General features: G+C 38.4%; 1 protein-coding gene across 2 annotated transcripts in view; it reads left to right on the forward strand.

Moving 5' to 3' along the window:
* csgalnact1a (chondroitin sulfate N-acetylgalactosaminyltransferase 1a) overlaps positions 1 to 26,104 on the forward strand; it is a 37,182-nt gene continuing 11,078 nt past the window's right edge. For both annotated transcript variants that reach the window (XR_003596524.1, XM_028025497.1), the window contains exons 1-4: positions 1 to 181; positions 11,919 to 13,238; positions 18,188 to 18,404; positions 21,934 to 22,035. Coding sequence is in view for 1 of the 2 variants with exons in the window: in XM_028025497.1 (XP_027881298.1) it covers positions 12,443 to 13,238; positions 18,188 to 18,404; positions 21,934 to 22,035 (1,115 nt within the window). In the remaining variant the exon portion in view is untranslated. The remainder of the gene's footprint in view (positions 182 to 11,918; positions 13,239 to 18,187; positions 18,405 to 21,933; positions 22,036 to 26,104) is intronic.

The raw sequence follows: 26,104 nt of genomic DNA on the forward strand, positions 1-26,104 counted from the left end.
AGCAGCAATACAAACGCTCGCAGTCGCTTCTGAAAAGCGCTGTAGTCCAGTTGCAGGGCTGCTGCTGCTGCTGCTGCTGCTGCTGCTGCTGCTGCTGAGGGCTGCTGGACGAGTCAGCCGCACCGAGGCGATACCAAACCTGCTGCACTCAGGGCGGACCTCAACGCTGCTGGAACCGAAGGTGAGTTCAGTGCTAAGTGATTGTAATGTAACGCTGCCAAATTAAAAATACTCCAGTAACGTAAACTGAGAGAACTGTTTGAGGTTATTGTGATATTACGTTGTCCACTTTTTGCAACATTACACTCCAACTGAATCTTGTTTTAAACTCTACTTCCAAGAGGAACCTGGAAGCACCGTGTGACAAGCATAAGCGTTTGAATGACGTTCATGCTTTAATTAATACCTGCTTGAGTTTCATCAAATCTGTTAAAAATTAAAACGCCACCCGAGACAACTAATCTACTTGACGCTCAGTTTGATTGGACGCTTCTGTTTAACTATTATTTGGCATCTCACCCACAAATACACAGGTGTATATGCATCACTCTGAGCAGTTTTTGTTTTGTTTTTTTATCCGAGAAATGCTTTAATCCTGCTTAGTGCTTTCTCTAACAAGCACCTAGGACCCTGAAAGATTTAGTGTGCAGGCTGGCAGAGTTGTTTTTCTCATACTGGCGGAACAGAACTGAAGATTATGTAGTATTTGAAGTGGTTTACCAGATAAGGAACAGATATCCTGCATCAACGGCTTAAAAGGAAATGACTGTATATGTGTGAACCTGGTGATGTATTACGGGATGACTGACATATGTGCTTCCTGTGTCCTGAAGATTTGGGTTGCCGTCCTCCTTGTTTCTGTTTGTCCCTGGGAACGACTTTATTCCCACTTTCCCTTGCTGTGCAGAATGTGTGCAGGCACACTCATGTTTCATAGATCAGATAACAATGACATGCAGGACTATAAATCTGTGACATGTTACAGGTACTAAAATAACTTCCATGCAATAAAAATGACAGATTACCTTTGATATCATATACTGTATTTATTTTCCTTGCATGTTTTGATGGAGCTTATTAAAAATCAATAGATCCTATCAGCTGCAGTGAGTGATACAAGGCTCTGGATTGTTTTACTTGTGCCAATCTGCTATCATCTACATCAACCACAGAAAGTGGCTGGTTCTGTAAAAGTACCAAAAGTCCTATTGAGAAGTGGCATGGCAAAGAAGGGATTTTAAGCAAGTGCTGCAGCACATTGTGGCATCGAATGTCTTTTCATAAAAATACCATAAACAAAGACCAGTGGTAACGTGCATGCTTGCAAAATATTTAAGTTGAGCCATGCCAGGAGTTGCAGTAGTCATTGTGGTTAGTTGTGAGGCGTGAGTAGATTAGTTGACACAGGTTAATTTATCTTGTATGAAAATTTGTGGTTTGCTCTCTTGCCGTCGCTATTGTCAGTTATTCATAGAGTTTAATTTTTAAAGCGCCGTCAACAACTGTACAGTATATCAGATTCAGGGAGTGTCTCACTATACAGATTCAGATTTATCATGCTGCGCAATTACTATTCAGAGACTAAAACAATTGAAATGTGGTCGTCATTGTGCTCTTTGGAACCGAGTCTATTAATTTCTCTGTTTTGCATTGTATCTATTTGCAGCTCGTTGTAGATGAAGGTGAAGGCTGTATTTTTTTTATTGATCTGTGGAACCACATCGATGTGTGTGTGTGTGCCCATGAATAGATGTTTTATCCCCCGAGGCTCTGGAATCAATTTTTGTGTTCATGTTTAAAACACTTTTGTGCAGAGATGAAAGTAACTTATTTATGTTTGCTTACAAATCCTGTTTTCTGCCTGAAAATAAAAAGGGAAATACTGAACGCAGGCGCTCACAGAAAACTGTATGTCAGATAACAGTGGACATATGCAACACATGAAGCAATAGAACCTAGTTATCGCAAAGAAACAAAAGCCGTCTACTCTGTGAAGGCATAACAATATGACTTGCAGCCAAAGCAAATAGCAGATGATCTTTTCGTCATGGTACATGTTGGGAAATATCAGGCAACAAGTGAACATTGTGTCCTCTAAGTAGAAGTGTCAGAAGCAGGAAAAATGGACAAGTGGAAGGAAAAGTGAGCTTGAACAGGGCCAAATTGTGATGACCCGACTACTGAGTCAGAGCAGCTCCCAATGTTGGGGTGTGTGCATGTGTGTTTCCAACATTTTCTAGAACATTTAGCATTTTTGGCACTGTAATCCGTGTCAGGTGTAGGCATCTACTGCAGTGAGACTCCATCCAACAGGCTGATTATTGCATTGGCAACCCTCAGAAGTCTCGTGGAGTCTACACCTCAGTGGGTTTGCACCGTGCTGGCTCTAAAAGGGGAGCTGTAATCTTATGCCAGATTGGTGAGTGTTACAAACTTCAAAGCAGCATGTATGTACATTAAAGGTGATGATGAATGCTGCTATAAGAAAAGGATTTGCACTTCTTCTATCTAACTATCCCAAAGATTTAATTAGATATGAGAAGTACCGTCTTTGGACATGCTGCTTCAAGGTTTCAGTGGATAAGATCGATAAAGTAGTTAGGTGGGCCATGGAGCACAGCAATTAGCAAATACCAATGGCTTTCCATGGTGACACCAGCATCAGATTGACCTCTCCTGCAAAAATCTGCAAAACTCCTTTTTCAGCCATGCCCACCAGTTTGTATTCAGTCTCTATAGTAATAAGTCAGTGGGAAATGGTAATCTCTATTACTTTTAATACAAAGACCTAAGCAAAATATAAAAAAAACACTCACCAAATTCAGTTGTAGTTTTCAAGTTCTTATTAAACAGAATGTTATAACTTTTTGGGGGGCTTCTCTTTATAGAATTAGTCAAGTATAAGTACCGTAGCTGATATTTGCAGTTGGACTGTCTGATCAGGTAAAACCTGCACTCAGCTGCCTCACACCGTCAAATCTTGCCAGCTTTAGATTTAAATCAGTTTCCTTAATTGGAAAAAAACAAAAACATTTATGGATGGTGTTTCTTCGACTTTGACAACATGACTGCCAAACTGTTGGGAAAACTCCACTCACTCTGGTTGTTCCACTGGCATCTCATTTTAAAGAGTTTAAATTGTAGGAGCTTCATGATGAAAAGTTTGGGCCGTTTTGGATCTGTAACTCTTTCACCTTTGTATACTAGCGTATGAGCCATGGCTATTTGCCACCAAATGCAAAGCACAAGCTTTTCTCTCCGATGTTGCAAGTATGTAACGACAACTTAAATGTTCTCAGGGGAACATTCAAGGCTCTCTCTGTCTTGACTTTGAAGAAGGCCCACAGAAAGAAAGCAAAAGTGTCAAACCATGTTTAATCTTAGCAGCATGCATTTGTAAGGGGGTGGGGAGGGGCGGAAAAGTATTGCTGAAATTGTTTTCCAAGTCCTTTCCAGATGGTGCGTTGGCAGGGAGGTTCTGGGGAAACTAGCCTGTAATAAATGAGATGGAGAATCACCTGAGGGGACCGTAGACATCAAACAAAACCTTCCTCTCACCTCCTTCAGTTCCTCACACTCGCATTAGACTCGCTTCTCCTTGTTCCGTGGATCTCCTCTGCTAATAGTTCCCCCTCAAGTGATCTGTGAGTAGATGACATTCTATCCAGCCTCTTTCTTTTTTCTTTCCCTTCCCTTTTTATTTTATCTTAATTAATCTCTCTGCCCTGCACCCTGGATGTTGTTCTGTTTTACTCAGCTCTAGCTGGAGGGCATGTTCTGACAAATTCGTCTGGGGAGAAAGCCTGACATTCGCCGAGGCCAACAGTCACATGAACACATTAACTTCCTTGACCTGTAACAAATGCACAACACAATCTGGGCTGCAGGGACGCAGACGGGCTAGAGCAGAAGAGCTCAAACATCCATCAATGTGCATTTTATCTGGTTGCTTCGATGCATTTTTTTTTCCTTCTTGGATGTGTGTTTTCAATAACGAGACAGAGGGGAGGCATATTTTGCATTTATTTGGCCTAAGTGGACAGTTAAACCCCATTTCCTGGCATTTACCTGCATGCAAAAGTTTTACACTGTTGTAAATTTCTGTGCCAAGAATTAAAAAGGGAAACATTTCATGCAGCTTTTCTAAATATTTGAATCAAGATCATTGCATGGCATCCTAAGGATTTTATGCAAAAAAAAAAAAAACAACTTAAAATGTAATAGATGTAAATAACTGATCCCCCACAAAGGAAGAAAATATGGCTGGAAGATAGCCCAGAGGTTTCAGGAAGTTGTTTCCTCAGGTCATTATGTAATTAGGAAATGGCAGTTAACTGCGAAAGCAGATCTGCACCACAACATGCAAGCTTCATGCATTATGAGAGCAAGCTGTTGTCACTGATAAAGTCAAATGAAAGTTGCATTTTGGCTAAAAGGTCCAAAGCAGATATCCAAACAGGATAAGTTGTGTCTACTATGGTGTCCGATCACTGATTTGTTCACCAGTAAAGGAGTCATTTACCCAGAGATCACAAATGTACCCATGTCAGTGACTTAAATACTTAAAGGGGCAGTATTATGTATTCTCCAGGTACATAGTGCCATTTTACATCATAATCAAGTAGCAATGTTACCTTTGTTTGTTTTAAAAACGCTGTATAGGTAAAACATGACTCAGAAGAAATTTGACAAATTGGCATCCTTGTCATAATTAGTACTTTGTTGCACTTTTCTGAGTTTAATCAAAAGAAATCTAGAACATGACAAATGAAAACAAAAAACAAATGCTGCTTGAAGATGTAAGGGAAATGGAGTGATAATCACAGCTTCTCACACTGAAAGGCCAAATATATTCAAAACAGAAGTAAAATTCTTAAAAGCGGAGGTGCAATATCCCCTTTGCAGTTTCTTCCTGCATTTTTTTAAAATTATTCTTTATCGCTTCTACCTTTGATCAGACTCCCAGACTTTTTATAAGATTTTCAGATTATACGTTTACCTTAAACTGCCAACTTGAATTTACTGGATACTAACAGTAGCTGTCTGAGTCAATTGAGAGGGTCAAACCTGGCTTGTCAGACGCCTAAGGCATTCAAAGGTAGCTCTGTAGAACACAGACTAGCATACATAAAGAGATAACCTGTCACCTGAGTGGGATTTCTGCTGTGCTGGTGTTACTGTCAAACAGAAGTGGGGCAGAGAACTTCACTCTGTTTTCTGACAGCAGACTACTGCAGCTCTGGCTCTTCATTCAGAGTCTTGCCCTCTTCCGGACTCATTTTCTGAAAGAAATGGATCCGTTTCAAGTTTTTGAAACGGACTCATTTGTTTCAAGTTTTCTCTAGGGTTTGGTTAATATATTGGCTGCAAATAAATTATATCTGCCTACAGATCCCCTGTTGGCAGGAAGCTCTTGTATAAAGGAGGAAAAAGCTAGGGCTGAGGGCGCAGAGCTCTGGAGCTGAAAACTTCGCTGGTCACCAAATACTAAATTATTCTTTCTCATATTTCATTTTCTTGACAGCTGTTTATTTTTTATTTTTATAGCGGGGAGGTTTTGTGTCTCTGAGCATCTCCCATACATTCAACACGGTATCTGTGGTTTTATTTCCTAAATGAAATATGTGATATGGGCAAAAACACATTTATCAGCTGAGCCATTTCAGGAAACGGAACAATGTATCCTCTGCCTCCATGATGTGTTGGTAAACAAACCTGTGTTTATATATACATTAGATGGATATGTCAAATTTTACTTCATTACATTTATACAGGCTGAGGTTTTTTTTCTTTTCTTTTTCTTAAAACCTGCAGAAACCGTAAGCACTGAAACAGCAGGAAGCTGTTATCAGGTGTTGTTCCTGCTTATGCTTCAGAGGGGGAAGTCTCTGCTCCACACAAAGAGAAGACGGGAAGTGTTGTGCAGATTTCATATGAGGCCTGATATAAGCCTAGCTGCAGGTGAAAGAGTGCACTGTAAAATCAACATAAACAGTCAGAGCAGTCTGCATAGTGATGCAGCCAGACCAGGAGATAATGGACTGTTTTACAAGTATAATTCACACAGTGAAATCAATTTTATTTTTCTGCTTGGAAAAACAGGAAATATTCTGAAATGACTCTATAGCAAAGTTTTCAAATCCCATTATGAAACTGTTCTCCAAGAGGGAAAATAGAGCAAGATCAAAATGAGTCAACAGCCACAATACAATCACAACACAGTATAGAAAAAATAATGGAGGAAAAAAAAGTATTATTTCCTTACAAAAATAAATTTTTCACAACTTGCTAATGCAATCCTAATTAATGTATCTAAAAATGTCAGCACTTAATGTTGCTTAATTAACATGACCTGAAGTGAGTCATCATATAATGGATACATTAAAGATACTTGTAAAGGAACCCAATACTGAAATGGACATTAATTAAATCATCTAAACTAGGTAGAGCTAATGTTAATAATTGTGTAACATTTGACTATGAACACATATTTGGACAAAGCTTATGCGACTTGTAGGAAACGTTCACAGCACATCCTGTTATAAAGAATAACTCAATCCAGGTTTGATTTGCCTGCATTGTACATTTTATTGATTTTTGTGCCTGACTCGAAAAACACTGAAAATGCACTTTGTGTTTTTACTAATTAAAAGTGCAGTTTGTGTCCAGATTTGACTTAATAAAATAATTTTTTAGATTTTAAATGGATTTGTTTGGGGGAAAAAATAAAGAAATAGCCCTTTAGTTTAGCTCGTCAAAGTTTATTTAACTTGCTATATTTAGTGTATAAATACTCAATGCCATCTATGCAACATTGCAACTGAAAGAAGTACTCCCATTCAGACATGTACATAGGAGTATCAACCGTGGATCGTGGATAATTTTGTTTTTGAAATGGATTAATTCAAATAAGGCTCAAACAAATAACAGCTTTTAACTATTTTAAAATCTGTAAAGCTCTGCCCTTCCACTAAGCATTTACTATCTCAGCTGAGCTTAAAGCATATTATGAGAAACTGAAATCAACCCTAGTTATGTGCTGCTCCAGTGTTCTGACACCCACATATATTTCCTATTGTTTATTTGTGTGCAAATTTCTATAGGTTTTCTTTAGTTTGTTCCTTACCAAGTGGACGATACCTTGATTGGGTTGACATCATGTGATAGACTAATTAAACTCTTTTATGTAAAGAAAAACAACCACAAAAAAAAAACAAAAAAAAAACTTTGAGTCAGTGTTCATCCTATCTGCATTGCTGCAGTTGTTTCAGTTTGAGCAAGTGGTATGCAGCTGTGCTCTTCACAATTAACCTCCTATTTCTGTCTGCTCTAGCACCATCAATAATTTAACTCGGTTCACTTTAGTGTAGAGAAACTGCAACGCTGGAGTCATCTCCGGGCACTTTACACAGTCAGGAAACAAGATATTTTTAATTATATTGTGTTAAGTAACCAAATGTAAATGGATCCAGATCGGACAGATTCAATTTACTCAATGTTATATTTAAATGTTTTGTTGTTTTTTTTTAAAGTGTAATCTGACCCTTTTTCTATAACAACTCGTGAATGTTTACACCACATGTAGAACTCTGAATTTGTGGTCTAACTTCATTAAATGATGGAAAACAAAGCTTATGTTTGACCCAGTAAGTTCAACATGTTGAAGAGCTATAATTTATTTCAGCTATGTCATAAATTATATGAAGATGAAGCTCAAAAAATTATTCAAGAGCTATATTTTGTGGAATCAATGCAGTCTTGTAACATCTAGGTTTTCTATGCATTCAGCTTATAAGATGGGGGGAAGGGAAATGGGTAAAAGATCTTATGCTAGGTCCTAGTATGATGAAATTAGCAAACAGATGACAAACAACTCCCTGACATCTATGTGCTTGGAAAATACATAATACCTAACCGTTAACAATAGGAAAGAGACTGGCAAAAATGATATCCATGAAAGACTTTGAATGTCAAGCCATAAGTGTCTCTTTATCAGTCTCCCATTGTTGAATTTTGTTGGTCAGTGGGTGCGGCTGCAACACAAGTACATAAATATAACAAGAACAGCATGTCAAAACCAATACTGACCAAAGGGAACACAAAGATGTGATTTAGAGTTACCAAAATACACTTTGATCACCAACACTTCAGGGAGGATGTTCTGTGGACAACAAAGCAAAAGTGGAAAGTTATGAAAGGAGTTGAAAAGCAAACATTATACTGACCATCAAAATGATGGGAGTAGCGTAATGGTATACTACTGGTGGTCCGATGGCAGCTGTTGCCACCAATGGTGGCATGACCACTTGTTGGGTTTAGTTTTTCACATTGGGCAAAGTTGTATTTTCCCCCACCCCCTCACTTAATAATTAAAATTAAAATTTAAGCACTGCATTTTATATTCGGTCACATGACTTGTGTATGAACAAATACTTTGTTCTGGAACAATCATGCGTTACCATAAAACTTAAACAGAAAATATCTGGCGGCGTGGGAATAGCTTTTTTCTTTTTCTATGACCTTGTACGTGGGCAGGAGAAGGGACGCTGTGGGAACAGGAAATCACAAACACCAGGCATCCCGCCACCAATAAAATCAAGCATGATTATTTAGCAGCCGGTTGTGCTGCACTGCAGCCATGCCTGTCCTCACAGGGAGAGAAATGACCGGGGCTGAATCAAGTCATTTATTCCAGTGAGCTGACCATGAGTCTCTGCTCATAAATAACAATCTTACTAGCCTTCCTTCTAGCGATGAATCTTTCTCTCGCAGCTTTGCAAAACCAGCTGACCGCTTCACCCAAGGTGGCATGACAAGTTCACTGAAAAACATCACTGCTGTATCAGTCTGTATTAGCTTTTTTTAGTCCGTTTTTTTGTACTGTAAAGTTTGCATATTAGTCACTGGACTATTGCCCAACCACTGCAATAAAAATGAATCATGTGGGAAAAGTCTTTACGCTGAGTCAAATTATTTGCTGGCTGCTGTTTCACAATTCGTTATTAGATAGAAAACCGTGACCTGGTGTGACCTCCTAAATCTTTACAGTTTTTTCCCCCACTGTTTCTTGAAAATTTTACTGTTGGATCAAAATGTTGACATAATCTCCAAAATGTAAACATAATATATATGCTGTATATTGTTTACAAAAAGTCAAGTCGAAGAACATAAGTGACGTAATCCCTTAAGAAAAGGAAACTGCAGAAGTAATTAGTACCAGTCGCATGTCTCATTTAACTGTATTTAACATCATTCCATATAAAATGATTTACGGCTTCATAATGATAACACGAGGGTTTTCCCGTAATTGCGGATGACTCTGTGTCTCAGAAGGCTCTCTCTCCCTACACCGCTGACTCGCCCACTTCTCCCTCGTCAGCTTCTCCTCAAACATTTTCGAGTCAGCTGTGGAGGTCCTGCTGGAGAGACGCCCTGTGTCTCCTGATCCCTCCATGTGTCGGAGCACAGTTCAGTATTCACCTCCACCACATACTAATCCTTTCATTTGCTGCGGCTTCAGGCAATTGGGTCAAAGAGCCAACTGTGTGGGGAGTCAGGAGGGACGGAGACTGATACAGAGATGTATTTACAGACGTGTGCAGTAACTCAAATACTGAAACACCTTACTAACAAAAAAAATGTTTATGCATTCATACAGAAGATCCACATTTACACTGCTAAATATACATATCACCATTGCACACTCTTTTTTTTTTTTTTTATGTAGTTGTCCTAAAAGACATTACATCCTCTTTAAATTCTTCGGTTTTATGTATCGGGACAGGATAAAAATCATGTGTTCTTTACTAAATTTCCAAAAATATTTTTCATTTAGCCTCAAGTATGCGAAAATGAACAGATTCTATACCATCTTTAACTTATTAATCAAGAGGAGGGCAATTGTTGCTGTCCAAGAACCTTCATAAGGGTTAAAAAACGATTTCCAAGCAATTTGAGGTTCAAAAGGAAGATTTTTCACAAGCTTAAAGCATTTCAGATAGTTGTCAAACTTCCAAGAAGTAGATTTCCAGGAAAGGTCATCTCAAAATGCCACAGAGAAAAAATAAAGACAAACAAAAGCTAAATCCCTGACTCTACAGGTCCTAGTTGTCAACTTAAATGTGTGAAATTTACAACACTACAATAAAAAAAGAGCAAATATGTTTGAGGGTTTTTTTTTCAAAAGGGCTATAAGAAGACAATCCTAAAGATATACACGTGTATCGATCTGCTGCAACTGTCAAATGAAGGAATACAGTTCTTCCTTGATGTATAATTTCAGCTCCAATTATGCGTTAGCAGATGTTCACGCTCCTCACTAATGGGCGTGCAGACCATCCGATTGGCTTTTAATCTGTAACACTGATTACACAAAACAGATGGTTGCTCCCCTCATTAACTTTTTGCTTTTCTCCCACATGATAATTTTAATTAAAAAAAAAAATATTGTCGACTGCATTTTTTTATTACTCTGTATACTGTCATTCAGTAAGATGGTAGTGGTAGAAACCTTTTTAAGATCTGATTCTGACAGAGGTATCAACATTTTTTATAATTATTTAAAATCAAGTCTTGATTCGATTGATACGGTAATGGCTAACCGGTAGTTATTTTTGGCAAATTCCTAACCAAATTATATTTTAGTCAACCTGATTTTGCAGGACTTATTCACGCAAACATCTGCTCTAAGAAATATCTGCTAAAACATTAAACTGCTAGTGATTTTATTTTCCAATTATTCATTAGACCTTAGAAGAAAACATCTCTCAAATTAAAGGTTATGGTGCTTCATAAGGATTTTAAAAACAATTACTAAAATTGATGAATATATGTGGATAAATATCACACATTTAGGCATGACATTACTCATAATTTGATAACCTTTTGTGAGAATATTACATAATCAGGTGTAACTTAACAAATCTGATTTAATTGCTTTTCTTTAGAACCCATTAAAAAACCTATATTTAAAAAATAAATATGAATTATGATGCTAGTAATCTATACATTTTATTATACAACGTGTCTGTTATGCAGAGTATCTACATTTTTGCCGTTGTACTTTATGTAACGCTATGCTGATAATTATTAAAGCTTTCTGCTGAGGTAGCCAGCCTCTGCAGTCAGCTGCTTGAAATGTTTCAGCTTAAGTTTTAATATATATGGCTACATTAACTCTTGAGGCACTTTGGTGCAAAAAGATTTTTCAAGCTTTATTTTTTAATTCTCTATTTTTCATAGTCATTTTAAAGGCAAGTTGCATGAAACCTGGACAGCGTTTGTTTTTTTCATTCCAGCTTCTCAAATGCCTGACTTTAGGTTTACCGTCAAGTTTAGTCCCACTGATTTTTGTTATAATGACATATTTTTGATATACCATAGAACTTGCACAACAAGCTTTTAATAAGAATATAAATTAAAGCCTGTACTTTCAAAATAAAGGGCCTTCAGTGGGGTTTTTGCAAATTGACTTGCTCAATGACCTGAACACTTGCAGCCACTATGGAAATGTTCATCAACAGATAGGTGAGGGGGAGCACTGCTGTACTGCCAGAGAAAAACTTGAGTCATTCCACTGCTTTCTGTGGCATCTCATTAAAAGAACAATAAACAATAGAAACCACATGAAGGAAAATTTTTGCTGCATTTCAGAAACCATAACTACAACTAAGCTGTAATATGCCGCGACATCCAGAACTGGCCTGTGGCTATATGTACATATACAGCACTCTGTTGCTCTTCAATTCACAGCAAGGCACATCTATAACATCATTGGTTTTCAAAATTGTGGCCCTGAAGAATGCATAATTAGCACTTTCTGCAACCCTAAAAGCAGTGCGTCAAAAAGGCCCAGGAGGATTTTGATTTGTAAAACTTTGAATGTAATATGACTTTATGTCTCTTGTGTCCCCTGTCAGGAAACCAAGATGAAAAACCCACCACTGACCGCAGGAAGGATTTACGCTCCCATTAAAACGTTCTCTTCATGCATCAGCCAGCTTTTCCTCCGCTCACGCGGCTGACTGCTGTCGTTCCCAGATACAGCCACACAGACTGGAAGACGACAGCGTGGATGGAGTGTGAGAGTCTGGAGTAAATTCAAACAGATGAGTCACTTATGAGTGATGGACGACCTAACGATGTCTGGAATGGAGTCGTCCAGCAGACCATGAAGCGAAGTGGACCAGCAGAAAGGGAGAGCGTTCTTTTCTGTACAAGTATTGACTCATTCATTTGTGTTTCCAATGACGAAATAATTCACAGAAGCTGGGAGCTGAGAGGCAGTGGCCTAATTCAGGATAAATGACGTCAGTCTGATAAGTCGCCCTCCTCCTTACTAAGTGATGGAACATCATCAGAATTGGATTGTTTTGATTGAGGCTGGAGTGTGTGAGGTTACATGATATTACTGAGAGTGTGAGCTTTGATACTGCACGCAGTTATGTTGAGGCGAGGACTGCTAACTTGGGTGTCCCGTGTGGGGGGCCTGCTGGTGCTCCTCTGCTGCTCCCTCTCACTCCTCTATCTGATGACCTGCAGCCCTCCACATTCCAACAACCCTCCGCTGAGTCACGTTTTACCCCATGCAGGGTCCAACCACCCCAGCCTTGGAGGTACAGGGCCCGTGGTCGGAGCAGGTCCCAGTGGGACAAGAGGTGGAGATGCTTCCCAAAGCCGGGGTCCGCCTGCAGCACACTCTTACCAGATGCTCCTACAGGAGCGCGAGGAGCAGCACCGCCTCTACATCTCCTCCTTAAAGAAACAGATCGCTCAGCTGAAGGAGGACCTGCAGGAGCGCAGTCTGCAGCTGAAAAGAGTGCAGGAGAGCCTGAAAACGGCTGCAAACGGACCCGCAGAGGGGCAGAACGGGGGCGCTGAATTACAAGGGGCTGGCTTTGGAGAGGTTCAGGGGGCAAAGAGCCAGCAGTCTGACCTGCAAGAGTTCCTTCAAACTCAGCTGTCAAAAGCCGAGATAAGCTCTGGCACCAGGTTGCCCAACGAGTACGCCGTGGTGCCTTTTGAGAGCTTCACCCTGCAGAAGATGTACCAACTGGAAATGGGGCTCACGCGTCACCCAGAGGAGAAACCTGTGAGGAAGGACAAGAGAGATGAGCTGGGAGAGGTGCTGGAGGCGGCTCTGCACAGCCTCAACACAGCCTCATCACATCAGGATAACAGGGTGCCAGCAGAAAAGACTCAAACTAGCAAAGTCTACACAACATCTGACTTTGTAGAAGGTAAAACACAACTGGACTTTGCCTGATGTAGTTGATGTTTATATTCCTTTCCAAAAGAAATCCACCAGTAGCTTTTTTTTTCACATTTTGTCTTTTTATGACCAGAAACGTTAATGTAATTTAAAATCCAACAACCCAAAGCTTATTGGGATGTTATGTATGAATAACTTTCAATTTTTCAAATAATAATCTGGAAGGTTTGATTTGTATTATAATTTAGCTTGATTGAGTCAATACCTAATAGATAAAACTAAAGTCACATTTTGCTGCAAATACAGTGACATGTTTTAAGATTTTTCTCGTTTTTTCAGACTGAAAATGTTTCCTTTATTTCGTCGCAAAATAGCTTAAACCCATTTGTGTATGTCATTGTTGAAGTATTGCCACGTATTCTCAGTTAACTGGGCCATTCTGAAGTATGTCTTTATCCTGCAAGTGAATGTCTGCCCCAGTTTTTTGAGTCAACACATTTTCTATCCATCTTCTTAAGGCCTCTTACAAACACCCCTGCCGACAGCATACAGTACAAATGCATACCACACTTGATTTTCCGCTGACTTTGCACTGATCCAACAAATAAAAACCAAATATAATGCAGTGAAATTTGTAGTTCTGCAATGACTAAACAGGAAAAGTTCAAAAGATATAATAATTTGTGTAGGTCCTGTAAACTCAACTCGCATAGTGTAAGTAAAGAATAGAATTACACTTTGTTTATTTGAAATGTAATGCCTTGCCATTAATCAAAGCCTATCGTTACCTAAGCAATTTGGTTAATAAGTGCTACATGCAGCAGCTGCTGGCTCAGTATGATTTACAAAGCATAGTCATTTGATTTTTATCAGCAGCAACACCATTTATTCTAGAAATCCAAACCAAACTCCACATTTAACAAGCATTAAGTTGGGTATACATTTTAACAAGCAAGCATACTTTTATAGCTTCATCTTATCATATTGTCAGAAAGCCAACAGAGAATACTGTCTCTTTGAAGGGGTTTGTGGTGTACGATTACATGAGCTTTGGTATAAAAGAGTCAACCTGGGAAAAGTGAAATGAGCTTTAGCAATTGATTTGTGATGTTGCCGAGTTCAGTATCACCGGACCCCTGTGGACCAATAGCCCACAAACTTCAAATTTTATACTCTGCTGTTTTCTTACTGAACCAGTCCCTAAAGCGAAATGCTGGTAAAAAAATATATATATTTTTTTTTTTTCATAGCAGCTTCTGTGAAGGGAATGTCTCCATTGGCTGCACCTTGTGACGTGCAACAAAAATGATTGATTTTAATGCTTTTTTTCCCTACTGTTCTGGCTGTGCAGTGCACACAAAAAGTGTGCTACATAGCATGCTCAACAAAGCCCAAATCCCTTTTCAGAGATAATGTATGTCAGATTTTTTTTTTTTAACCTCATTGAATATTTTGTGCTCAAAAATGATTAAAAGCTTCTTGTGACGTTTTCAGCTCAAAATACATTACTTGACATTTTAGTCACAGTAGCTTTAAATTGTTCCATTTCAGGGCTCTGGAAACGGTATGAAAATCATTTTACTTAGCCACGTTAATGTTGCTTTAATTAGGACACAATGAATCCTGCAGGCTTTGGCTAAAACAGCTGTACTGAAAGCTTTAACTTTTAACTTGATGCCTTCAGATGTGCTTGGGCATTGAGCTGTCAGCATGTCGAATTACGACAGAAAGATGAATCACCAAATGGATGCATGGTTCCTTTGGTAGAAGGATACACAGTCTCAGAAAATGCAAGGTTTCTTTGCTTATGTAAAACGGACACTTGGCTGTACAGCCGTTTAGTCGACATGAACATCCACATTATGAATTCTCTTTTTAGAAATTTCTGAAGTACTTGTAGGTAAAATTGTTAGATTAACCTAGGGACACTGAGATAGTATTTGACCCAATTTGACTCTTTGGGGTGTCATCAGGACCGTAATAGGTGTGCTGCACCCCACCAGTCAGCAGAAATACGTGCATTAATGGCAGGACACATCTGAGAGATTTGTTGCTGCACTCACAGCTGCTTTCTTTACTGTCACTGCAGGGATTAACATAAAAGACAAGCAGGAAGTGTTCTGTGCATGATGCATCCTGTGAGTTTAAATGGTTTTCTGTTACTTTTGTGTGGGTGTGTGTGTGTGTGTGTACAAAAACAAAAACGTCCTTGTGAAAACTCAGCAGCATGAATGGAGACACGTCAGAGGAAGTAGGGGGTCTTTCAACATGCCCGGGGGTAGATTGGCATTCACTTTGTAAGAATATGGCCAAAGTGCCTCAAAACGAGCTGAGCAATAGGAGTTGAATACATCCAGTCCATCCTGAGTGCCCACACACATTCAAGTGGACATCTGTATCTGTTTGAGATCAGATAACTCAGGAAGCATCTTAGCACAAGAGCTCTGCTTCTTTTTCCTTTTTGTCCCTCTAACTGGCTCTGCATATTCCTGGAAGGTCATAAATCTGAGTGTGTTTGTGCAGAAGTACTGCCAGGATATCCCCTTAGTTTGTGCAGCTCAGCTCAGATCAAAACCGCAGGAAATAAGCACAGCTGCTCTTCATTCAAACTGGAAGTGTGCGACGGTGTGTGTTCGCGTGTGTGTGCCTGTGAGCAGTCAGTGTTATACAGCCATGACTTCAATCAGGATTCTGTTATTTTAAAATAAGTTTATTAGAAATTAGACCTCTTAAACTATTTACCATGTTATATTTGCATTTACCACCATTAGCGAGAATATTAAAGATGTAGCATAGAATAAATAGACTGAGTTTATATACAGAAATATATTATCAATTCAATCCAGATAAAAACATTTTTAACATCAATTCAATCATGTTGTACATGTTTAATATTTTTACTCAAGGTTCTAAAAGAATCTCATGTCTAATCAATGCCAAACTCCGAGGTTTTCTAAAAGTGCAAACATTTCCTAATCCAGCACTAGACTGGAGTCGGAATTAGACTCATCAAGAAAAAAAAAGAGACGTTTGGCTTCTTGTTTGCTGACGTCCAGCTTTCAGTTTTTAGAAGCTTCTTTCACTTTTGGTACTCCTTCCTCATTTTATAATTTTAACTCCTGAAAAATGCTAAATTCAGTAACTTCCACACTGAAGTGCTGCTGTTGTCAGCACAACCTGGTTGAACTGTGTTTACTGATCAGACAGACTTAAGGATGAGCACAAAGTAATCACACTCTGGTAATCACTGGATTTCTTTGCGCATCTCTATTAATATACTCCTGTGTGTGTTTTCAGAATAGCTTCCATGTTGTCTGGAGACTTGGACCACGCTGCCTGCTTCTTGTGACTTGGCAGTTCTCTGCTAGACATATTTTAATTCTCCCTAATGCCCATCAATTGCATTACGTCTTGAAGAAGCAGTTCTTTTCTAAATTGAAGCCAGCCAAGAAGAAGAGACTGGCATCAGCATTTTCCCAGAGATTTAAAGCTGCATTAACAAACCAGTGACTGGAAGCTAAACACAAGCAATAAAGGTTTGCAAAATGAGCCATCCAGCCACTAAGGTCTCCAAAAGAGACAGAAAATTGCTCTGTGACAGAAGACAGGAAGTGAAGGCTTTTAGCCTAAATTGTTCGGCAAATGAAAACTCATCATGTCCCTCTGGGGAAAAGAGGCCCCTGATCACAGGAAGCTTGCCAATTTAACACTTTTTAATTCGGGCTGCTATCAGCGCTGTTTATCTTTCCCCATAGAAACCTCTCTATTGTACTGCTCTTCATATCCATCATCCTTCAATGGTCCTTCATTTTTTACTGGTATGTCATTCTCTTTTCAGGGTTCTGCCCTCCTACTTCTTGATTCTGATCACTTCTGTCTGGCCCCACTTCTCATTTTTCTTTATTAGGTTTTGCTTTTCTCTCTTTGCTAAGTGATCTCATCAGGTCAGCTGGCAAGTAAAAAGTCTTTGTAAAGGCAGAAAAATTGGAAAACGGCTTTCCTCATGGGGAGGCAGCTGACGTAAAGCCTGCAACAAGAATGTTGGTACAGATTACAAAAATAGCCTCTCCGTCTGAAAGTGCCTCCGTGTTGCATGTTGTTGCTCTTTGCCCAAAAACAGCAGAGCGACTGGACAATATCTCATGTGTCCTCATTAGATTTGTATGTTTGAAAAAAAAATGTCACAGTATGACAGAATTTACTCATGAAGTCATGGCTGTGGTTTAAAAAAAAAACAAAAAAAAAACTGCATCGTTACTGTCTTTAATTAAGCAAGGCACATAATAGAATGGTGCTTTTGCTCAATTTTTCCTTCGTTGTGATAATTATTTTTGTCAATAAATTACACATACAGGAAGCCTGTGTATTGCTCCTTAAATGGTGTCACATCTGAAAGGAAATACATTTGTGGTTAGAGCAGCAGAGCTAAATATATGAATTAACACCTACACAAAAAAACCCCAAAAAACTTACCAAATCCTGTCTGATGAATTCCAAACAACCTTTGTTTGAGGCAATGTGGTGGTGATCGGTGTAATCTCCTCTACAAAAATAAACCTTGTCATTAATCTCAATCTAGTGAGGTGTTGACAAGTCTCTGTAATCACTAGTGAAAATCAATTTGGTTCTAACACAACCATACTGACTGAAAGCACAAATGCTTTTTGGGGAGTTGGATGTGTCCCACATTAGTGTGTGACTAAATACATTTTAAATATGTTTAAAATCTTTTTCTTTTTTTTCACCAGGTTAAACAAGACCTCAGTTTTTTCTGTTTCATCCCATTTCATGCAAATTTTGTTGTAAAATTACTGTTTTAGTCAAAGGATTAATATTTTAGAGAAAATTGCCTTTTTTATTGTTGAAAATAAGATAAAGAACTGATATAAGTACTTTTTATGTTCCTTTAATTTGCACATTGACATTATTGTCACATTTTATGCATGTTTGGTCATAAGTTTATCTCTTATCCATTAGGCATCAGTCGTACAGAGAGGGACAAAGGGACGCTGTATGAGCTCACTTTCAGAGAGGAGGCGAGTCACGAATTCAGACGTCTGGTCCTCTTCCGACCCTTCGGACCTCTGATGAAGGTCAAAAATGAAAGGATGGACACAACCAATATCATGATTAACATCATCGTCCCGCTCTCGAGACGAGCCGATAAGTTCAAACAGTTCATGCACAACTTCAGGTATGCAGACATTTTTTTATATTGAATTCTTGTCATTACAGTTTTATATAGCAGCCACTGAAACACTGTGAATTATTTGTGAGTTCTCACACCTATTGTAATAAGGAAAATGTGATAAAGTGCACAAACTGTGACACTTACTGTAGAGTCAACAGCCTTTTTTCTGCTTTTTGAGGAAATGTCTTTTAAAATTTCAAATTTAAACCTGGGGTTTTATCATGGGAAATGTATGTGGTGCTTGTGAATGTAAAGGAAGCTGTTGCAGTAAAAAAAAATATTTCCCGTTATATTTTTGTTAAAAAGCTTTCTTCAAAATCTACCAAGTTTTCACTTACAAGAAACTTTGAAAAAGGAAACTTTGTATTTTCGTAGCCTTAAAAAATTACATATGTCTTGCATCCCAAAATACTTCAGATCTAATCATAAACAGATCTTGGGTTGTATGCATATGACAAAATTCTGACAAGTGTTTGATAAAATGTACAGGTAGTACGCAACAGTGAACAAATAAGCTAACTAACAGTAAAACATGCTTGCTTTTGCTCTGCAGCCCGCTACAATCAGTTGAGGAAACGTCGTCCTTAATGTCTGCGATTTATTGTGCTGCTGCTGCTACTTATCACGCCACTTTTCACATGGTAAATCCTCCTTAGCTGAATCGTTGCAACCCATTAAAATGCCCCCCTGGGCAGACCCACAGTGGTTGATATACCACATGGCAAAAATCTACTTACTTAAAAGACGTGGAGTTGCTGAGCAAACACGTTCTGCTCATAAAAGTGCAGTGAGGAAAGCAGCGTGTGTCACAGCATGTGTGAATGTTTAGTAATAACTTTTTTTTTTTTTTTAAATCAAAAGGGTATTTATTCACAGACTGGGAGAAAATGCTTCTCTTCCACTATAGGTTAGAAAAACAAGTTGAATATATTTTGCCACTCATTTCAGAAGTGAAACTCTAATATTATACAGATCCATTGTTCACTCTTCAATTCATACTTTTTTTTTTTTTAGCTACGCTTGTAAGTACAAAGGTGCATTAATATTTGGAATATAATCTTTGTATCCCTGACAATAAATAATGTACCACCAGAGGCCTGCAAAAATAGATAAAATATTCACATGAAAAAGGAGGAGCTGTCAAACACCAGCCTATATATTGGCAATAAAACGTTGTGGCTCTGGTGGGGGTTTACGAGAATTTATTTTTCTACACATGCTTCTGGGGAATTCTTGCTGCACACCTTTATTTTTAACATATCTCCATCGAATTCCTGCAGGCATCTTCACCCAATTTTGTTTGGCTTGCATGGATGTTTCCTTTGTGAAAACCAGAAGAGAATCTGAGATGTGGCTTTTTGTAAAATACAATTTCTTTTCCCCAGCTAGCTCTTTAAGAAGAACCATAGTTAACAGAATATCTATTTTAGCCTTTGCGCTAATAATATATTTTTTTTGTTTGAAGCAGAAGCAACGTACAATCATATGTGTGAGAAAGGGACTGCTGTAAAACAGGATTTTGTTGAACCTCATTTGAATCTAAGTGGTTCAAAATTTTAAGTACTTTGATTGATGAGCCTGAACTAGATACGTTTTCACTTATGAGAGAATCCTGGAAAAGTCTTACACAAATGAAATGCTAACAGCAGAAACACAAATGTAGCCTTTTCCTTACTCTAATGCTCTGCTGTTAAGAACACCTCAGAAGCAGAAGAACCTCAGCTTGCGGTCATGCCTGGATTCAATCATTGCACGCTGAGAACGATTCTTTAAAACAAAGTTTGTCATTTGTATCAGCTTTAAATTATGTTGTGAACAAAAATATAAGCATTACAAAAATCTTTTCTGGGTTGCTCGTGACCTGGATGCATCATCGCTGCCTTATTTGGAATGGATTTTTTTTTTTTTTATCTGAGCTTTAAAAAATCATCCAAATCCAGCCACCAGATGATTTCTCATGGTATCTCTAATCCCATGGCTTTGATGTATTTAGATAAATTTTGTTATTTAGTTTCTGTATAGGAAGCAGACTTCCTGATGCTACACCAGAGTAACACCCGCCTTGTTAAGCAAACACTTGTCTTTTATCATGCGTATATGATTGATAGTTGAAATGTTACTATAGAAACCACTCCATCTTAAAATAAAAGCTCTACTTTAAAGGCATGACAACTGATTATAAACACAAAGTTTTCTTGCAGTACTTAAACTTCACTTTCTTGCTTCCAGCATAAACTGATCCTTCTGTTCTTATATTGTCTCCTTTTCTGAATTTCATTTATGTTGGCAGACTACCTTAAGGGTGCATTATTGCTGCCAAATGTGTGTCAATCTGTATATTAATCTATACCTCAAAACATAAATGGCAATAAGATTTTGCTCCAAAAAGAGAAAGCAATACTCTGTGTCATCAAGCTCCATTCCTTTATGAATTTGATGAACCTTGAGTTTACACAAACTGCACAATTTCACAATGCTGTCCAACTTGCAATATCTTTTAAATTCATTTTGAATCTTCTCAAATTTATCAGCTAATCACCCAAATGCATACAGTTACATTTATTTTCACAATGCATATATTTACATTTCTATACAGACAGCCTATATGCTGCTGCCTCATGCAAGTTTACATGTAGATCAGCTTCCAAGCTGCTGCTCTCAGCAAACGGGCTGCATTCAACTCCTGCATTAGTAGAATCGGCTGCTTTAATTTTGGGAGTCCCACTGTAGATTTATTATTGGAGTAATAGAATACACTGGATATTCCTTCCCCACTTCCAGCAGCAGGAACAGCCAGCCAAAAAAATAAATTAATTAAAAAAAAAAAAAAAAATATATATATATATATATATATATATATAATATGAAAAACGATTGCTTAATATGCCTGAGAAGATGTTAAATGTTGCATCAACTGTGGTTGGGTGAGCTGGAATAATGGCTGCCTGCGCATCATTCATCATGTTAAACAGGAGCATTAGGGGCTGGTTTGCGTCTCTGTGCACAGATTAAATGTGAACGTGCAAAAACCTTACATAATAGATACGTGAATCTATTATGGGTCTATGGTGATGCGGGCACAATGGGTCGTTGAATATATGCGAGTGGCTTGGTCATGCTTTGACGCATTTTGTGGAAACGGGGATCTCATCTGGCTTCGTCCATTTATTATTTTATTGTTAACTTTGAGTCTACATTGCTTATGCATACTAAATCAATATGTGGCATTATCCATTTTTATTTTATCTCTTCCTACAAAAAATGTCTGGCAACAATTGTTGGCTGTGGGGTTAAATGGGTTAAGAATTACTTTATCTTCTTAAAGCGATATGCATAGACTTTTGAAAGTAGAGTCTCAGCCTAGTACTGAAGCTCTTATTCCACTTCTTTTGTTCTGGCAATAGTGAAACGTTGAAGTCTTCTGTATAAACTCTTATGTCACCTTGATTTTCCTTCTTCCTGTCAATCCCCTCGAGTCTCCGCTCAGTTTACATAAAGCTTTCATCCCTAATGTCCCATCCTTTGTGTACAGGGAAGTCTGTGTGCGTCAGGATGGCCAAGTACATCTGACCGTGGTGTATTTTGGGAAAGAGCAGATGAGTGAAGTCCGGAGCACTCTGGAGAACACATCTAGGTGAGTCTGATCTGTAGCCAACTTCAGCCTTTTGAATCACATACTGCAGGGAAACCAACAGAATAAATGCTGCAAAAATCTATGTATTTTTTTATATTTCTTTTGGCCATTTTTCCGCACGTAACCAGAATAATCTCCTCTGTAATCATTCTTCCTGTCATGACACACAAATGCAAAACATACACACTCCTCCTGGCTCTTCGTCCTGCCACAGCCACTCATGTATCTAATGAATAATGGAGCAGTGTGCCACCCGTACAGAAGAGCTGGAAAGCTTCCAGCCAACACTGATAATTTACAACATGCCTGCAATCATCCCTCACTCACTCAGCGCTTTTTGCACAGATTTCTACACACACACACACACACACACACGCATGCACAGTCACCACCTAGGGAGACAGTGGCTGTTGGCTGATCGGGAGTCGGGTCCATTGTGAGTTGAAGTGACTGATTCCCTGAGGGGTTTCTATGGTGATGCGGGCACAAAGTTTGCGTGTGGCCTTGAAGCAGTCGGACCATCTCCAGTGTTGCACAACGTCTCATTGTCTCGCTGTCAGTGATTTGTAAAACAGGCAGAGTTAAACTTTCAATAATGAATAAAAAATAAAATAAAAAAACTTGGAAAAAAAAGGTTGAAATGAAGATGGAATCTCTGAAAGGTGGTTTTGGATTAGATGAGATCCTAAAGAGATTTAGGATTGTTCTTGGAGTATAGCAAAAACGCATCAGGGTGTGATCTATCACATCTTGAAATTAAAAAGTAGCATTAATTTGTGATTATTTATTTATTTATTTTTCTTTTTTATAGTATCTGTAGGAAAACAAACGAGACGACAAAACTTACAATCTGAATCAAAAAATTTTTTTTGTGGTTTGAAAGAATTACTGTTATTAATTCCACACGTCACAAGTATTACCGAAGTAAAAAAAATGAACATATAATAAATAATGCAATATTACCCCCCATCCCTTCTCTGGAGTCTGAAGTTGATGTTTGTTAATTAGCTGTTTAATCTTTCTCACCCTGGTAGCAAGTCTACAGTTGTTTGTTACCAACATATTTTGTTTGTTTTTATTTGTAAATACTTACTTTAAAAGCAATTTGGATGGTGTTTCCTATAATCAAACCATGACCGCATGAATATCTCCCTAGTATAACGTTTTCCAGAGGCTGGGTTATTCTTTTTAATGAGAGGAAAATTGTAAAGGGGATTTCCTGCCTTTGGCGAGGACGCAAAGGCTGCTGCATCTACTTGGGGGAAATCTATTTCAAAAGAAGCAATTCGAAACTAATAACCTTTTTGTTTCTACATTTTACCTTCACACAGAATTTTATTGAACTTTTGACATGGATAAATAAAACTATAGATGAACACATTTTATTTCCCAAGCATAATTTACCCTGCAGCGATGTCGGCATTATTAGAGACAGAGATCCGTTTCTGCAGCTCACTTTTAACAGATTCAGTTCAGCTCCACTAACTGGCTTAGTTTGTTTCTTCTCACAAATAGCCTCAAGCAAGTTGGTCTTTTTTTTTTTTTTTTCCCGTCCTGCAAGATCACATTGCAGTCACACTCTTTGCTTTCAATTAACACAGTTTATGTCTTCACTGTATATTATTTAGACACATAGAAAACATTTTTGATGAACCTGTAAGAAGGCCGGTTCTCACTTTTTAACCTTTTTCTGCCAGACACTTGGGATGCTTGTTAAAAATAGACTGAATCAGAAGCTGTACTTTCAAATATAAGGCTTTGAAATCCGCACTTCAAAGCCTCAGACCCATTCACGGGGGGGGGGGGTCCTGTGAGTTTATGAGCCCTATGTGGCTCGGAATAGAGATATAAAACGATGTGAAACAAAGAGGAATAGAAGGTAGGGTTTGAGAGGGAAGGAGACGGTGTGTGAAGAAGAGAGAAACACGAGTCATCTGGTCTAACTGGATACCAGTCAGTCAATACACATAAATAATGGCTGTGTTGTGGACACACAGAGCAGCTGATGGCTGAAGGGGAAAAACTGAAAGAAACTCAGAGAAGATACGATCATAAGCAATGCTAACATGGAAAAAAAGCATTAAATCCCAAGGATAAAAAAAAAACAAGGTTTATGTAGAAAACTGGAAACAGATGAAAGAAAACAATTGCATGACATGGTGAATCATTTCATTTTAAAAATTTCCATGATTTTTTTTTTTCTCCTGTTAATAACGTGCACCTTATCATTTGTGGCATTTCAGTCACTTCTTGGATGCTTCAAGTAAATCCCGTGGAGCCCTGAGGACAAATTAACTGGACAGAAGTACAGGGAGCTGATGAATGGATTGAAAGGCACACAAATCAGAGCCGCAAAGTTTCCATGTTCTTTTGCAGATCTGTCAAAAATGCACTGTACAAATTACTCGGTGTCATTAACTTGTGTAACCGTTTTGCCCGAGGCCTCTGCCAGCTTGTGTTCACCCTTCCATTACACGTGTGGTCTACTGATTAAGTAGCTCACTAAAATACCAGGTATTTTTGTCTTTGCTGTTGGCTGTTTAGAGAAAAATCACCAGCCTTCATTCGGGTAAATCAACAATAAAGCATGAGTCACTTTGTTTCCAGGGTTGTGTTGGGTAAAACTCGTGAAGAACCATGCAAAATAAAAAAAAATGTGAGTGTAAAATTCATCCTTCAGTTAGCTCACAACAAAAATATTATTAAAATGATGATGCTAAGCATTTGCATGGTTTCCTGTTTTGACCTTGCTAACTAACAGACAAATATTCACAACTGAGAATAATTGAAATATTTTGGGCACATGCCGCTGAGCTTCTGGCTCCAGGACGGGACCCTGGTCTCCCCAGTCTGGTGAAGGTTCACCTAAGAGTGTGATCAGTTATTTATTTAAATATTTAACTCTACAGTATCTTTAGCTGCTGTCATAATAGACTTGTTTGCATGGACATATAAGCCCTTTTTCACACTTTCTATCAGTGTGACTCGCAAACTTCCTAATTTCCAGAACAGAACCAATTTAAATATTAGTCAAAGACAACACAAGAAAACACAAAATGCAGTTTTTAAATGAAGTTGTTTCTTATTAAGGGAGAAAAAAATCCAAACCTGCATATCCCTGTTTGAAAATGTTATTGCCGCCTAAACATAGTAAGTGGTTGGGCCAACCTCAGCGGTAACCATTGCAATGAAGTGTTTACGATAACTTGCAATAAGTTTTTTCCAGCTGTGGAGAATTTTTGGCCCCTTCATAATAGCAGAATTGTTGTAATTCAGCCACAAAGAGGTTTTTCAATCATGAACATTCTTTTTAAGGTCATGTCACATAATCACATAAGGTCCTGAAGCAGCAAAATAACCCCAGACCATGACACCACCTCCATATGATGCTATATTTCTGTATAGCTTTGTTACTTTTACAGCAGATATAATAGGACACACACCTTTTAAGGAGTTTAGCTTTTGTCTCATCAGTACTCATCAGTTATCAAAATGTGTTCTGCACAGTCTCTCTTTATTTTTTTATTTTTATGATGGACGCATAATCTCTGACCTTAACTGAGGCAAGTGAATCCTGCATTTCTTTGAATCTTGTTCTGGGGTCCTTTGTGGCTGGTTTGAACATCCCATAAATCATTGTTCACTTCACTGACTGTTTTTTTTTTATATAATTTCTAACTAAAGGAATAAGCACAGCAGAGCAGCATGGTTCAGTTCTTCATTTTGACTACAAGCCAAGCCATTTAATATGATGCCACAGTATTGATTGTAGAGACATTTGATGTATGAAAAGAAATGAGGACAATGCATTCAATAGATATTGAATGTTTTTTCTTTTTTTTCAAACTCGAGCAAAATGATGGCCCTGGGATTCCCATTTAAAAACCAATACCACTATCATTGCTTTTAAAGGAAGCAGGCTCAGTTGGTCTCCAACCAAAAGTGACAGGAGTAAACGGAAGCCACAGATTTGGAGCTTACACTGAAGTCTGTTTCATCAACAAGCGTCATGCTTGGAGTCAGTATCCTCCACCCTGTCCTCACCGAGTGTAGCTAACAGGATAAGACC

The sequence above is a fragment of the Xiphophorus couchianus genome, chromosome 8 (genome assembly GCF_001444195.1).
Source record: "Xiphophorus couchianus chromosome 8, X_couchianus-1.0, whole genome shotgun sequence".
NCBI classification, from domain to species: Eukaryota; Metazoa; Chordata; class Actinopteri; order Cyprinodontiformes; family Poeciliidae; genus Xiphophorus; species Xiphophorus couchianus.